The sequence below is a fragment of the Drosophila simulans genome, chromosome 3L, assembly GCF_016746395.2.
Source record: "Drosophila simulans strain w501 chromosome 3L, Prin_Dsim_3.1, whole genome shotgun sequence".
Lineage (NCBI taxonomy): Eukaryota > Metazoa > Arthropoda > Insecta > Diptera > Drosophilidae > Drosophila > Drosophila simulans.
Window position 1 is genome coordinate 13,163,431 of NC_052522.2, and position 13,040 is coordinate 13,176,470.

Consider the following 13,040-nt stretch of genomic DNA (forward strand, 5'->3'; position numbering starts at 1 on the left):
AAAAGTGGCGCATCATCATTATTTATTCGATATTCCCCCCATCCACTACCTTGACCACCTTGGACAAGAGACTCAATCAATGACGACATCGGCTTTTAAATTTGTAGGGCCAAGAGATGGCGCAGCGAAATTTGCATAGAATACAAGAAAAGAGAAAAGTAGAGCCAGACTATTGAGAAATTAATATGCAAATTTCTGATAGTAGAACTTCGCATTGTTCCCATTCAAGTGAAATTTCTCAAACCCAAAAACTTTGCCTTCTCAGCTATAAAATAGAAATCGCATGCCAAAAGCGGTTTCAGTATTATTATTAAACACGAAACATGAAGACATCTTGGAGCTTTAGTTGCGGAGGTGCGTTCCATGCGAAGATTGTGGTATACGATGTGGGTTAGTTGTAAAGGATTGTTTGGGAACAGCTAGAAATGTGAATGTAACTTAGTGAAGTGAAAACGGATCCAAAGGAAGCTCTTGCCTCCAGGAAAACCAAGTGTTAACGAGAAATTTCTAGGGGGACAACAGGGTCGTCTTCTTGCCAATTTCCATCGAATGTGCTTCTAGAACTATCCATGGTTTTGGAGAATTCCACGAAGGATATACGGGTATCCCCTGCTGAGTTTGGCTGGAAAAATCGCCACAAACCCCGAGGATCTGTGCGAACGGCGCTAAGTTGGCTGCCATAATTGAGGATTAAGCTGGGTGCGCGGATCTCTGGCTAGTCATAAAGCCATAAACGAGACGGGGAAATTCCCGGCGACCCGGATCGCTTAGAAAACCCGAATGAAAAGCCTGTTAACGGTTTTTGGTTTACGACATGCAAACGCGTGACTGGCACCCGCTAATTACCTGGACCAAATCTACCTGGGCGGAGGACCTACCTGCCCACCAGATCCTTTAAAAGGACCTCACACCCTGGTCGGGGCATCATTCGCTCCTGAGACTTACAACCAGCAACACACCATGATTGACCAGCACAAGCCCAGCCGCAAATCAGAGAAATCCAGTCACAGGTCGGGAAAGAAGCATTCCGACAAACCACACAAAGTGAAGACCCACGATCCGCTCAAGAAACAGAAGAAGCGGGCTCTGAAGAAGCTCCGCCGCAAGTCATCCACTGTGAATTTCCCGTACCAGCTCTTTCTGTACCGCCAGGAACTAAAGCGGGCCAGCGCCGACTTCTCCTATCTCCGGCTCTCCAAGGCCAAGATAGTGCTTACCTCCCAACTGATCGCCCAGAAGATGGGCAGCTGCAATCCCGATTGCAGCGTGGACGAGCTCAAGGAACTAAGCCGCGAGGTGCAGTTCCAGAAACGCCTCTGCCATCAAGTGGAGCGCCTGCAGCAATTCCGGCAACTTGGACTCACCGAGATGATCCTCAACGGCAAGAAGACGACGCTGTAACCTGTGGAATTATAGAGGAGCAAGCCGGATTGAGCAGGCTGTTAGGCTGGGATTGGGCATTATTATAAGTTAGTCGGTAGTGTTTAGGTTGTAATATTTTATCAAATAAAATATCACATGAATATTGCAAAACAAAATATTTTTCCTCTGTTATGGGAACTATTTTTCCTTAGGGTCTTAAAGTATATTACTAAAAGTATAACTCGGATAATATTATTCATTTTAAATGTCTTGCCCTTCAGTTTTGCTCCTGTGTGCGATTATGTGCTATGGCCATAATGTAACGAAATCAAACAGCAGCCAGGAGATCATCAGAGTGAAGGTCTTGCCGCAGTCCACTCCTTCAGATACCTCAACTGGTTCCTCCATATCCATCACCGCCCCACCCACAACTCCCAAACCCAAGGACAGTCCTACAGCCAAGTCCGGAATACAGGCTCATGAAATCGAGGAGGAGGACGACAACTTCCACAACGATCGCCTTCCCGCCTTATCAGAGGATGAGTACAACAACCTGAGTGAGGACGCCAATCCGCTGCACTTCCTCAAGCAACAGCCCTTGGATCTTGAAAATGAGGAGGTGAGATTCCTTCACCTTTTAAAAAGTGATTTTTAAACAACTGTCAATTAGTATTAACAATTGTAAATCAATCTATATATGAAAATGAAACTTTTTACATCGTGTGATGAAAGTTATATATTTGTGAAAATTAATTCCAATTCCTTGCTTTTAATTTCTCGCTCAGGTGCCAGCGAAACCTGAAAAAACAGAGATGGTATGCCGTTAAATTATATACTTTATTAGTCAAATATTCATAATATTAACACACATTTGCATTGGGAAGAAAACTAACTGATTAAAATATTTCATATTCATCTCCATTTCTTTAACATTTTTATTTCAATAACCATAATTTTTGATCGTATTTTTAATCAAAAGCCAAAAATAGTTATAAAATTTCATTATTTTTAGCCCCAGCAGAAACCTGAATCTCCAACCGAGAGCAAGCCAGATTCGCAAGTGATGGCGCCACAATCCGCCGGTTCACCCATCTACATAACCATTCCCATTTACATCAGCACGGGTGGTAAGCTGCCCATTACTTTGACCATTGGAGATCAGGATTTGTCATTAAAAAAGACAAGCGGATCCAACAGGAAGAATCCCTCTACCAAATCACCTAACTCGTTCTTCAATCGCTTGCTGCAGCAGATTGAGTCGCCCAAGAGGCGAACCACCAATCGCCATCGCAGCCAGCTCAAGAGTCACGTATATGCGATGAAAGAGATAGACAATCAGGGGAACAAGGATGGCAAGAAACTCAAGGTTTTGCTTCATAGCCCAATGCAATAAACATGTTCAAACACTGATTATGGCATACAATTTATAGTTAGCAATAAATAAATGACAATAAATAGCTGAGGAATGATGTGTTGATCGTAATTTCTAGACTAGACAGCATTGCTAAGAGGAGCAGAAGTCGAAGAAGCAGACTCCTCCGTCTTCATGGGTTCCACTGCCAGAGTCTCCTTTTCGGAAACGACAGCAGGGACCTCAACTTCCGGGATCTTCTCCGCGTTCTCACCCTCGGGCTTCTTGTTATCCTCGATTGTGGTTTCCGTTTCGGGAATGACTGTAGATGGAGTTTCCTCCTCATCGTCGTCATCGCCGATTACCTCCTCGATGGCCTGTTGGATGAAGTGCTCGAACTGCTGGAAGTACTGCAGCGCATTGTTGGCCACCTGGGCGGTGGGCAGATCGGTGGTGACCTTCTTCAGGGCATCCCGAATGAGCACGAGTACGGGTTTTCGTGTTGGAGCTGCTCCAGTGGTGGCATCCACCTTCTGATCCTCATTGGGAATTTCGGTGGCAGCCTCCTCCGAAGGTTCTTCAGTGGTCTCCGCCTCACGACGTCTCCGGATCACCGAGTCATCTTCGTCGTCGTCCTCTTCATCATCATCGTCATCCTCGTTGGTCTCCTCCTCCACCTTTTGAGCCTCTTCCTCCTCTTCATCATCGTCCTTCTCCTCACTGCTATCGGCACTGGAGTTTACAACCTGCGGATCCTGTTTTGAGACGGCTAACTCCTCAGCGGCATTGGCTTCCGTTTCCGCCAATGGGGCTGCACTAACTGAGCAGGTCAGCACGAAAAGAGCGACTGCAATTGGAAACAGACAGATTAGATAAGACCCAAAAAACCTAGAGATTAGCTCAACTCACCGAGGGCCAGGTAAATGGGTCTGACCATTGTGGTAATCCTTTGCTTCCAGCTGGCTTCGTAGTGGACTTTTGCAGTTTTGCGGTCTTTATGAGCAAATCCAGCACACTGCTTTCGCTTTTTATAGCCCCTCCAAAAATGAAAGTAAATGCGAGCAAACAAGGCGATCCCAAAACGCTGCGCTCTCTGCGAGATCTGAACCCGGTCTCTGGAGCGGACTACCAGAGCGTTGTCCAGTCGCTTTTACTGCACCCAAGCTCTCTATCTTGGGTTTCTTTCCTCCCACCTCGGCCCATCTCATTTGGTTTCTTTCTTTTCGTTGAACCACTTTTGTTTACCCGGTGGCTTACAGAAACCCCAAAGAAACCGAAATCATTTATTTAAATTTTCGGTCTTTCTGTTTTCTGGTGACTTCTTTCATAAATCTGTAAATTTGACGTCTATGGTCGCTGTGGTGGCTTCGATCTGTTTGTCTGAAAGATTAACGCCTTTCGGCAACCCCAACGCAACACTCTTCAGCTGATATGCAAAATTGCTTACAAGATCACTTAGTCCCATATTTCTTGAGATTCGGTCAAAGCCCCAATTATGTAATTAGACACGCTTGGCGTCTCGGCTTCGATTTGATCGCCCACAACTAATGCATCGCAGATCGGTTAACTTTCTAATGCTAATGGGAAATTTGAAAACTTTTCCATGGAACTACGTATTCAAAATAAACAAGAAGTGATCACGAGCTGGATGAGTCATCAAACTGATGGTGGTAATAACAAATGCAATTATGATTGGTTGATTAACTGATTATAAGGGAAACATGATCATTAGAGAGTGAAGATTTACATTTAAATAAGAAAGATTAATGATCAGTAATATAAACTTTTCATATGTAAGATGATCAGCGAAACAGTTGAGCCCGCTCTAATTAAGATCACAATTGCCATCCACGGAGGGGATCACTTGTGCAGATCAAAGATCAACAGAGATCGTCGGAATAACAGAATGACCACGCTTGATTGGACGTGGATTTCCTGCGAGCGAGTGCAGCTGCCGGCGATCGCGGTCAAAAGAACCTCATAAAATAACAACCAGATCACCGAACCTTTCCAGATTGACCCAATTTCGGAGAACCGGCTCGAGAAGCGGCCGAGCTTGGGAGGCTGGGCGTCGAATGGAGGGCATCGAAGGTGTTAAAAAAAACACACACACACAACCAGTTCCAGATCCGAGACATTCTAGATGACTATCGCTGGGAAGGGTACGACCACAACCACATAAGTTTGCATAAAATTTCACCAAATACAATATAGTATGAGTACCAAAAAGTTGGCGTACTTTCGTTCGGACCTCGAGACATCGCGAAGTGTAAACAAATCTCGAGAAGATGTGGAGCTCTTTGGAAGAGCTGCAGTGGGAAGAAAACCGGTAAGCCCCTAAAGAATTCCCCGCCGAGTGGCTAAGACTGGTACTTAAGCACCGCTCGCCAGAAGATGCGATCAGTTGTTGTGGAGTCGAGCAGCTGACCAGATCAACATGAGGCCATACCAAGTAGTTTGCATCGTAGGTAAGTCTCGCATATCGAAGCTGACCAGTTCTGGAAATCCCATAATTAACTGGTATCCACCCATTTCCTTTTTAGCAGTGGCAGCTCTGCTGTTTTTGGAGGCGACTCCCGCGGACGCAAAGCGGCGCAAGCACAAGGGCTCCGATCATCACTATGAAAAGTCTGATCCCCACAAGACCAAGACGAAGACCAAGTGGTCCAGCTCCACAGATTTGGCTGGAAACACTCCCATTTCCACCGAAGAGCACGGCTACTATGTAAAGCGCACCTTTGCGGCTCCCGGTGAGATTGGAGCCGCACAGAAGCGTCTAAGTCCGCCCTATTTGGCCATTCCCATCGCCTGGTTCAGCTGTGAGTCGTCGGGCCAGAAGAATTGCCAGTCCTACAATTCCGCGGCTATCAACAGTGCCGCCCAGTCCTTGAGCGAGGGCTATCTGTGCGACGATGATTGCGATGAACTGTACGAGCCCATCTGCGGCAAGACCTCCTCAGAGGTGGCCGTTTTCTACAACAAGTGCAAGCTGGGTGTAGCCAAGTGCCGTTCCCACGGTCTTTGGACGGACTTCCCCTATGCCGAGTGCCAGGAGAAATATCCGCAGGAAACTGCCTATGCCGACAAGAAGTTCCGGTCATCACCTTATTTCCGGGATGCGGCCATCGTGGAGCAATTAAAGCTGGAGGAGGAGAAGCGTAAGATGGAGGAGGAGCAACACAAGCTGGAGAAGGAGCAGAAAAAGAAGGAGAAGGCTGAGAAAAAGAAGAACGAGAAGGACAGCAGCGAAAGCAGCGAAGAGAAGGATGACCAAAAGGAGAACAAGCTGAAGGATCCCCTATCCCTGATTCCACAGAAGCAAGTGGAGTCTCCCCAGAAGCCAGTGCCAGTTCCTGTTCAAGTAGCAGTTCCAAAACCAGTTTCAGTTTTGGAGCCTGCAAAGACGACCGAGGACATCGCTATGCCCCCTATGCCACTGAAGGACACACCCACGCCCAAACCTCTGGAGATCGCACCCCTTCACCAGCAGGTTCAACCCAAGGGCAAGGACAATGATAGGCTCAAGTACCAAGTAGCTTAGAATGAAGTAGATATACAAATCTCACCTAATTATAGTATTTATTTAATTTATTACAACAAATAAAATTCGAAACAACTATAATCATCTTTGATTGATACAGAAAATGGGTTCATTAATCTGGGCCGATTGGTTTTGTAGTTTTAAAGTGTCTTGGACTACATTTTTTATTGCTTAGTTTAATGGCAACCCGACTTCTTTATTGCCATACAAATACAAATCATAATAGATCTGTTTAATGCTTTTAGATATTCTATATGGGATCTTCTTAGTTTCTATAATTCCCGAGATCGCTAAGCTCAATCTTTCTCAGACTTAACCAGTTTCCAAGTCGCCAGTTACATTATATTCAAGATCCCTTGAGCATTTCATTGTGGAATTACGTTTATTTTATATTTAAATTTATTTAAATTTATTTATTTATAAATTTAGGACAATTTCTTTACTTAAAGAAGTACATTTGTAGCAAGAGAAAAGTTATAGCAAAATATGTAATGGAAGAGAATACACCTTTTATATATTAACTGATTCTTAACGAACTCATTCTTGATAACTCTTTATGGCCTCTAAGGAACTTTGTGTATTAAAGTAACGGGTATAAGAACTCCAACTTTATTTCTCTTTCAATCAGATAATTTTCAAAACTTTCTTAGAGGCAAATTCACCTCTTTGTAATTAAATTGAGAAGAATTCTAAGGCGATGCAGTTGCATTGAATCAAGTGCATTGACCCCCAAAACAAGTTCTATAAACTGATTGATATCAGAAGCTTGAAAGGGCCATCATCCATTGCCAGGCACTAAACATAAAAACTAATTGGGCGTGGGATGGACAATGCAACAGGTTGCGGCTGGGTTGCCTATAAAAGCAGCGGGATTTGTGTCACTTATCACAGAAGTTGACCAACTGCAATGGGAGCCACTAGTGTCGGAGTTCCAGTCTGGAAGATTCAGCTACTGATCCTGGTGATTGGAGGTGAGAATATTCTGAAAGTTGTGGTTTGTGGTATTTAGTTTTTCTCTCCTAGTTGTTCTCACCGTTCAAGCTGCTCCTGCCGAGGTAACCGAAGGAGTGACCCATCCCCCAGCTGAGCAGCTGCAAACAGAGTCTCGTTCCCGTAAAGATGAAGACCTGGATCTAGAGGAAGACCTGGATGGACGCAATGCCTATATCAACAATCAGTTTGTGCCAAGCGAACCTGCAGAAGTCCTAGAGGATGTGCAGAATACGCCGCTCTACGAGATCCTTCAGAAGCAGATGGAGCAAGTGCTAGCCTCGTCGGCTCCGAATGACCCTGTCTACGAGCAGCACCGCGAGAAGCAGAAGCTTCGCGACCAGAAACCACCACACCAGCCACCGTACTTCTCCGGCGGAGATCGAGATGGTGATCTACAGGATGACTACGAGGACGAGGAGGATCAGACGGATCAGGGCTATCCGGTGGACCCCGAGAAACCGGACGCCGTGTCAGATGCTCCCGAGGATGAGGACTCAGGCTACCAGGCACCTTCGTTGACCCTTCCAACCACCACCACTCGCAAACCATACAGACGACGCAGCACAACCACGTTTCAGCCACGAACAACCAGGACAAAAACCACTGCACAGCCCAGGATCTCGGAAAGACCATTGAACCAAACCAGCACCACAGAGCAATCACCAACTGTGACCACCAGCACTCCTCGGCCCAAGATTAGTTCTAGCACCAAACCCAAGACAAATCCTCAGCCGGGAAACAGCCTGCCTAGTGACCCGCAGGTTTACCAGCACAAGCGTCGCGTCATCTTCAAGACCATCTCAACGGGCTCCCAGTTCGTCAACTCGCCCATTGGCGACCTAATGATCAAGTTCTCCATTGGATTCGCCAAGCCAACAACTCCGGGTGGAGCAACGAGCACTGCGAGTGCACATAGTTCCTCCAGTGAGGCTTTACGTGCTCTTTCTCAAAACTTAATTCGAAATTTTGAACTTCAGAAACTAAGAAGAGCCAATAAAGTGCAAAAATATTAGAAAAACATTATTTACGGAGAAAAACGACGAGTTTTCAATTGGATTCACATTTTAATTTACTAACCACAATGGATTCGAAGACTATATCAGTAGTAGCTATATTCGAACAAAAGATATTTTTAAAACCCTCAGTGGTATTAGCGCAAATTCAAAAAATTTCGAATAGTGTTATAGAAAATTTCATGAATATTGCAATGACTACAACAGCAATTGTTTGTGCAATAAGCAAAACATTTGCATATTCGATTTGGAGCGAGGTCTGCTAAAATTATTCCAGCGGGAACCAATCATTGATCTCCAAATTGTTGAAAACAACTTGTGATGACGCCATAAGGAATTATACATAACCAAATCAGAAAATTTATTCCGTCACGTACGAGAATTTCGAGACAATGACAATAGATTCCGCATGAACGGTTCGTGTTTAGTGGAGTTAATACACAAAATAGAGGTGAACAGTAAGGTGAACAGTAAACAGAGGTCACAGTAACAAAAAAGTCATAATCCGTAAAGGAACATGGTTAGCTACCTTAGTGTAAATATAATATAACTGCCTTGGCTATTCGCTGCCCAATCGTTGTTTTCATCGAGTCTCATAAGTCGGTTTGTTCGCTAGGCGATATGTAAGCTTCACAAAAATATATCTATGGAGGGTATTTCACTGGCGTTATGAAATTATAAATGGTTAACAATTGTACATACATATATACCTGTCTAAAAGGCTTCATGAGCATTTATGTTTAACACGGAATTCGATCTTGTGAGGCAGCCTTTGAAATTGTTAGCTATTGAATACCGCGATGACGCTAATCCTAATCCAAAACAGCATTAGCGCACGGGCCAGAATCTCTGGGCCAGGAGCGGAATGGTGACGCCGGTGACGATGCTGGAAATCAGGTTGACACTATGGTTGTCCAGGATGCGCAGTCCGCTCACGTGGCGCACTCCCTTCCCAGGTGTATCCACAATCTTGCCTTCCTCATTGATGCCCGAGAACTGCAGCAGACCACCCAGGACAGAGTCCAAGAGGGACCCAAAAAGTCCAGCGATGCCACCGAAGACGATGATTGGCCATTGTGGTGGGCTAACCAGAAGCATTTTGGCCTCAACGGTGTAACGAACGGTGACAAAATAGCCAAAGCCGACGAGCAGGCCACCGAGCAGGCTTACCGCGACGCCGAGCAACGAAACCCCACCATTGGTACCGCGCGGCACTCTCCGCCAGGTGATGATAGACACTGGATCGCGTTGCGACAGCACGGATCCTAATTCACTGGACCAGGTGTCGCCATTGCAACAGGCAAACGCACTCATAACGGCCACACCCAGCCAGCTGGATCGGTATTCTCGGGAGAAGTCCACCGCCCGCTCGCCACTACCGCAGTCCAGCAGATAAAGCAATGCAAGCTGGGCGGCCATGCCTCCGTTGCAGAGTACCTGTATCCAGTTTCGTTGGCCTTCGCCCTCGCGAAAATCGCTCTCGAAGCGGCGTTTCATGTTCGCCCGGAACTTGGTGGCCCGCGATGAGCTGAAGAAGAACACCACCAGGCTGGCGAAGAACGGATGGCTAGCGATGGATAGGATGAAGGCCACCAGAATGCCCAGCGCAGCTCCAGATCGGTTGACGCTCCTCCGGCGCAGAGCCACAGTCATCAAGGCCAAGGGCGCCAGTGTGGAGAAGAGCCAGCGCACCGGCGGAATCACCCGGGACTCTGTCGGATAACCTTTTGGCATTAGTTGACCCCAGGTAGCGTTCGCATGGGAATAGAATATTGCTCACCCTCAAAGTCACTGCTCCAGAACTTCGACAGCGCCACATTGCCCAGCCACATGAACAGCGAGATCGGCACGGACAGTCCGCAGAAGAGCACTGGCATCCAGTCACGCATCTTGACGATTTATGGGCGCTGTTTATCGCCACTTTCTCCGGCGGGTATTGTTTATTTTTGTGAGCGAGTGATGCCGTTGGCTAGTGTTTGAAAATACCAAATGTCAATGTGTCAAATGTATGGCAACCTGGCTATTAGTTCAACGAAGACTCAAACCATTCCGTTTTTTTTTATTGAAGATACAATTTTAAATAAATTATTTTTTATTATATAAAAATAACTTCGTTTCTATTTTAAAAGTTGTTTATTAATTTTATTCATATTTATTTCATAAATTCAAGTGTGTTCTCAGTATTTAAAATCTTGTTTAGACATTTAAATGAATTCAAAATATGCAAATAAAGTTAATTTGAAACATGTTTGTTATTGTTTAAATCAAACTTATTTAGAAAATAAAATTTTTAACATTTTCTTTCTATATACAAGCAGGTAAAAGCTCTAAAACTTATAGTACGGGTATGAGACATCGGAAGTCGTTGAATATTTTAAAAATATATTTTAAACGAAAAAGTGTTTTTAAGCAATAGTTTTAATTTTAAATTTCAGAATAGAAGAAAAGGCATTGTGATGGATTTACAATTGTTCAATTGCTTTTTATAAAATGCGTCCTACAGCGTAGCGAATATATAATAATTTAACAAAATAATTATCAAGGATCGCTATTAATTATGATTGGTACATTAGATTTAACTACATTTAATTGTATTTTAGGGAGCTATAAAGAGTATATGCCCTCCAATCGCCGCACACGCTCATCGATCGATTCCAATAGTTTGCTGATCTCGTCCAGCCGCCCGGAACAGGAGCACAAGTCCGACCCAGATTCGATGGACACGTCCAGTACCTGCGGAATGTTCGGCTGGTTATGTGCGACAAAGGCTACTGATCGTGTTGGTTAAAAGAAGCGCGGGCTGGAGCTATGCTGCTTGAAGTCCATGCCGTGACCGAGCACCTTGTCCGGCTGAGTCGAGTGTTTACTGTCGAGCACCTGGAAGTTTTCCTCCGACAGCTGATAGGCCAGCGATTGGCGCGGATCAATGCGGATACTGAGGTCATTGGACTTGGAACTGCCTACGCTCTGTTTTGAGGAGACGCCACTGCTTTCGCAACCGGAGGAAGCCAGGGCAGACTTGGCTTCAAACTGCGAAGCATCGTAGGTGTGTAGGTTCGACTTCCAGACCAGGAGCTGCAACCGAAACAGAAATCAAGGAGTAAAACTATTTCCATACCTTCATAAAGAAACAGAAACTCACCTGGCGATCACTACCACCGGTAGCAAACTTGTCGCCATCGTGACTGAATGCCACCGCATTTACCGCATCAGTGTGGCCCGTCAAAGTGTAGATGGGCCTTCCCTCCAGCAGGTCTAGGATACGGATGGTGCGGTCGTCGCTGCCGGAGAGCAGAAAGTGTCCGCTAGGATGAAAGGCCACATCGTTGACCGGCGCCGAGTGCACCACGTAAAGCTGCAACAGCTGGCTGCCGGAAACGTCGAAGATTTTGATGCGGTTACAGCCGAGGGCGACGGCCAACATGTTGCCCCACGGATGCCAGGCCAGTTGTCGTGGAGCGGCTCGTTCCTCGGTGAAGGTGCGCACGCACTCTCCGCTGTCCACATCGTAGATCCTCACCGACTTGTCATCGCTGGCGGTGGCCACCAGTTTGCCATTGGGACTGAACTTGGCGCTGCGCACCCAGTTGTTTTGCTGTGCAAACGAAGACACAAACGTCCGCCTAGCAACGCGCCATATCTTCGCCGACTTGTCATCGGAGGCGGTTAGCATCCAGTGACCGGTGGAGTCGAAGTCCACGCTGCGCACCGCCTTGCTGTGGGCCACAAACTCCCCGGAAACGCCGCGTAACTTCGGCTCCCAGACCTTCACGGTGCGGTCGTGTCCGGCGGAGGCCACCAGGTTGCCCTTTGGCGACCAGGCCACACCGTTCACCGCAGCGGAGTGCGACGCAAAGCGAATGCAGCGGGCCGCCTGGTTGAGGTTCCACAGGATCACCGTGGAGTCCGTGGCCGAGGTGGCGATCTGGGAACCATCGGGACCAAAGCGCAGCTGTGTGATGCCGCCAGAGTGGCCAGTGAAGTGGCGCTCCAGTGCCGGATCCCTGAACAGTCCTTGCATCTTTGTTTCTTACGACTTGTGATGGGAATTTTCAACAAAACAATATTTCTATGACGCTGATTTTTTGACGCGTTATTTGAAATGATCGGTCATCGGAATTTAAATCGCGTAGGCTCAGTGTAACCGTATTTCGATTGCTGAGGTATACCAAGTTGCCCGATTAATATACTAAATGACAGATGTTAAGGCGCCATCTATTGATGAAGGTATACTGCATTACACACTAATTTTACAACGCATTTACATTAAATGGCGCCAAAGTTTTTGCATATCAAAACTATTTTAATAAAAATATATTAAATGTTAGAAATTTTAAGACCTAAAACTTCTTTTTAAAATATAACAATTTTTAAAAGTATTTCTAGAATTAGATGATTTGGCTTAGTATTTAAATTAATTTAAGGTATGACTGATTTAAGCCGACTATCCTAAGCTTTAAAACTTTTTTAAGCATCTATTGTTGTGTTCAAATATTCAATACTACTCATGATAAAGCACTAAATGCATAGAATCCATAGAAAAATAATTTAAGTCTTGATTTTCAAGCATGTCTGATTTGTTTACTATATTTTAATCAAATCAAAAATCATGCTTATATATATGTTGACATGTGCCATTTTGAAACAGTGATTTGTGCAACAGGTTGCTGATGGGAACTCATCACTTCTAGGTGATCCTCGAACATATGTCACCCGTGGGGAACAGCAGATGTATTAGACCTGAGTGGTCCCTACCTGCGCTGTCATTATCCTTTCTCCT

The 13,040-nt window shown here is 45.5% G+C and overlaps 7 protein-coding genes across 11 annotated transcripts; 4 read left to right on the forward strand and 3 right to left on the reverse strand.

Moving 5' to 3' along the window:
- Positions 1–247: 247 nt before the first annotated feature.
- LOC6737941 lies at positions 248–2,755 on the forward strand. 2 transcript variants are annotated; one of them, XM_039293234.2, is made up of 4 exons: positions 248–354; positions 1,644–1,981; positions 2,148–2,177; positions 2,375–2,755. In XM_039293234.2, exons 1-4 carry the CDS (start codon positions 324–326, stop codon positions 2,753–2,755), a joined length of 780 nt encoding a protein of 259 aa, XP_039149168.1. In that variant the 5' UTR covers positions 248–323. The 2 variants fall into 2 exon arrangements, with proteins under 2 accessions (XP_039149168.1, XP_016031695.1); XM_016171423.3 differs by lacking the exon at positions 2,148–2,177 and having other exon boundaries at positions 251–354.
- LOC6737940 lies at positions 919–1,533 on the forward strand. Its single transcript, XM_002084723.4, has one exon. It carries the CDS (start codon positions 961–963, stop codon positions 1,399–1,401), a length of 441 nt encoding a protein of 146 aa, XP_002084759.1. The 5' UTR covers positions 919–960; the 3' UTR covers positions 1,402–1,533.
- Positions 2,756–2,772: 17 nt separating the features above from the next.
- On the reverse strand, positions 2,773–3,889 carry LOC6737942 (retrotransposon-like protein 1). The gene is made up of 2 exons (XM_016169645.3): positions 3,623–3,889; positions 2,773–3,560 (listed from the first exon to the last, which is right to left on the reverse strand). Exons 1-2 carry the CDS (start codon positions 3,648–3,650, stop codon positions 2,854–2,856), a joined length of 735 nt encoding a protein of 244 aa, XP_016031696.1. The 5' UTR covers positions 3,651–3,889; the 3' UTR covers positions 2,773–2,853.
- Positions 3,890–5,080: 1,191 nt separating this feature from the next.
- On the forward strand, positions 5,081–6,317 carry LOC6737943. The gene is made up of 2 exons (XM_002084726.4): positions 5,081–5,181; positions 5,257–6,317. The coding sequence occupies exons 1-2, from the start codon at positions 5,151–5,153 to the stop codon at positions 6,252–6,254; spliced, it is 1,029 nt and encodes a 342-aa protein (XP_002084762.2). The 5' UTR covers positions 5,081–5,150; the 3' UTR covers positions 6,255–6,317.
- A 609-nt stretch (positions 6,318–6,926) lies between these two features.
- On the forward strand, positions 6,927–8,284 carry LOC6737944 (fibrous sheath CABYR-binding protein). The gene is made up of 2 exons (XM_002084727.4): positions 6,927–7,225; positions 7,278–8,284. Exons 1-2 carry the CDS (start codon positions 7,162–7,164, stop codon positions 8,258–8,260), a joined length of 1,047 nt encoding a protein of 348 aa, XP_002084763.1. The 5' UTR covers positions 6,927–7,161; the 3' UTR covers positions 8,261–8,284.
- A 313-nt stretch (positions 8,285–8,597) lies between these two features.
- On the reverse strand, positions 8,598–10,253 carry LOC27208513 (transmembrane protein 19). 4 transcript variants are annotated; one of them, XR_005543944.2, is made up of 3 exons: positions 10,041–10,253; positions 8,971–9,984; positions 8,598–8,904 (listed from the first exon to the last, which is right to left on the reverse strand). XR_005543944.2 is itself a non-coding variant. In XM_039293232.2 (2 exons), exons 1-2 carry the CDS (start codon positions 10,147–10,149, stop codon positions 9,089–9,091), a joined length of 1,005 nt encoding a protein of 334 aa, XP_039149166.1. In that variant the 5' UTR covers positions 10,150–10,253; the 3' UTR covers positions 8,598–9,088. The 4 variants fall into 4 exon arrangements, 2 of the variants coding, with proteins under 2 accessions (XP_039149166.1, XP_039149167.1); XR_005543945.2 differs by having other exon boundaries at positions 8,963–9,984; XM_039293232.2 differs by having other exon boundaries at positions 8,598–9,984.
- Positions 10,254–10,717: 464 nt separating this feature from the next.
- LOC6737945 (POC1 centriolar protein homolog) lies at positions 10,718–12,422 on the reverse strand. The gene is made up of 2 exons (XM_002084728.4): positions 11,403–12,422; positions 10,718–11,335 (listed from the first exon to the last, which is right to left on the reverse strand). The coding sequence occupies exons 1-2, from the start codon at positions 12,279–12,281 to the stop codon at positions 11,045–11,047; spliced, it is 1,170 nt and encodes a 389-aa protein (XP_002084764.1). The 5' UTR covers positions 12,282–12,422; the 3' UTR covers positions 10,718–11,044.
- Between the last annotated feature and the right edge of the window lie 618 nt (positions 12,423–13,040).

Coding starts and splice junctions, on each gene's coding strand:
- LOC6737941 (XM_039293234.2), top strand. CDS start 324: ATGAAGACATCTTGGAGCTTTAGTTGCGGAG. Junction 355..1,643: donor TTGGAGCTTTAGTTGCGGAG/GTGCGTTCCATG, acceptor CTTGCCCTTCAG/TTTTGCTCCTGTGTGCGATT. Junction 1,982..2,147: donor TGGATCTTGAAAATGAGGAG/GTGAGATTCCTT, acceptor TTTCTCGCTCAG/GTGCCAGCGAAACCTGAAAA.
- LOC27208513 (XM_039293232.2), bottom strand. CDS start 10,149: ATGCGTGACTGGATGCCAGTGCTCTTCTGCGGACTGTCCGTGCCGATC. Junction 9,985..10,040: donor CTGGAGCAGTGACTTTGAGG/GTGAGCAATATT, acceptor TAATGCCAAAAG/GTTATCCGACAGAGTCCCGG.
- LOC6737945 (XM_002084728.4), bottom strand. CDS start 12,281: ATGCAAGGACTGTTCAGGGATCCGGCACTGGAGCGCCACTTCACTGGC. Junction 11,336..11,402: donor CCGGTGGTAGTGATCGCCAG/GTGAGTTTCTGT, acceptor TTTCGGTTGCAG/CTCCTGGTCTGGAAGTCGAA.
- LOC6737940 (XM_002084723.4), top strand. CDS start 961: ATGATTGACCAGCACAAGCCCAGCCGCAAATCAGAGAAATCCAGTCAC.
- LOC6737942 (XM_016169645.3), bottom strand. CDS start 3,650: ATGGTCAGACCCATTTACCTGGCCCTCG. Junction 3,561..3,622: donor ACCCATTTACCTGGCCCTCG/GTGAGTTGAGCT, acceptor TTCCAATTGCAG/TCGCTCTTTTCGTGCTGACC.
- LOC6737944 (XM_002084727.4), top strand. CDS start 7,162: ATGGGAGCCACTAGTGTCGGAGTTCCAGTCTGGAAGATTCAGCTACTG. Junction 7,226..7,277: donor ACTGATCCTGGTGATTGGAG/GTGAGAATATTC, acceptor TTTCTCTCCTAG/TTGTTCTCACCGTTCAAGCT.
- LOC6737943 (XM_002084726.4), top strand. CDS start 5,151: ATGAGGCCATACCAAGTAGTTTGCATCGTAG. Junction 5,182..5,256: donor CCAAGTAGTTTGCATCGTAG/GTAAGTCTCGCA, acceptor TTTCCTTTTTAG/CAGTGGCAGCTCTGCTGTTT.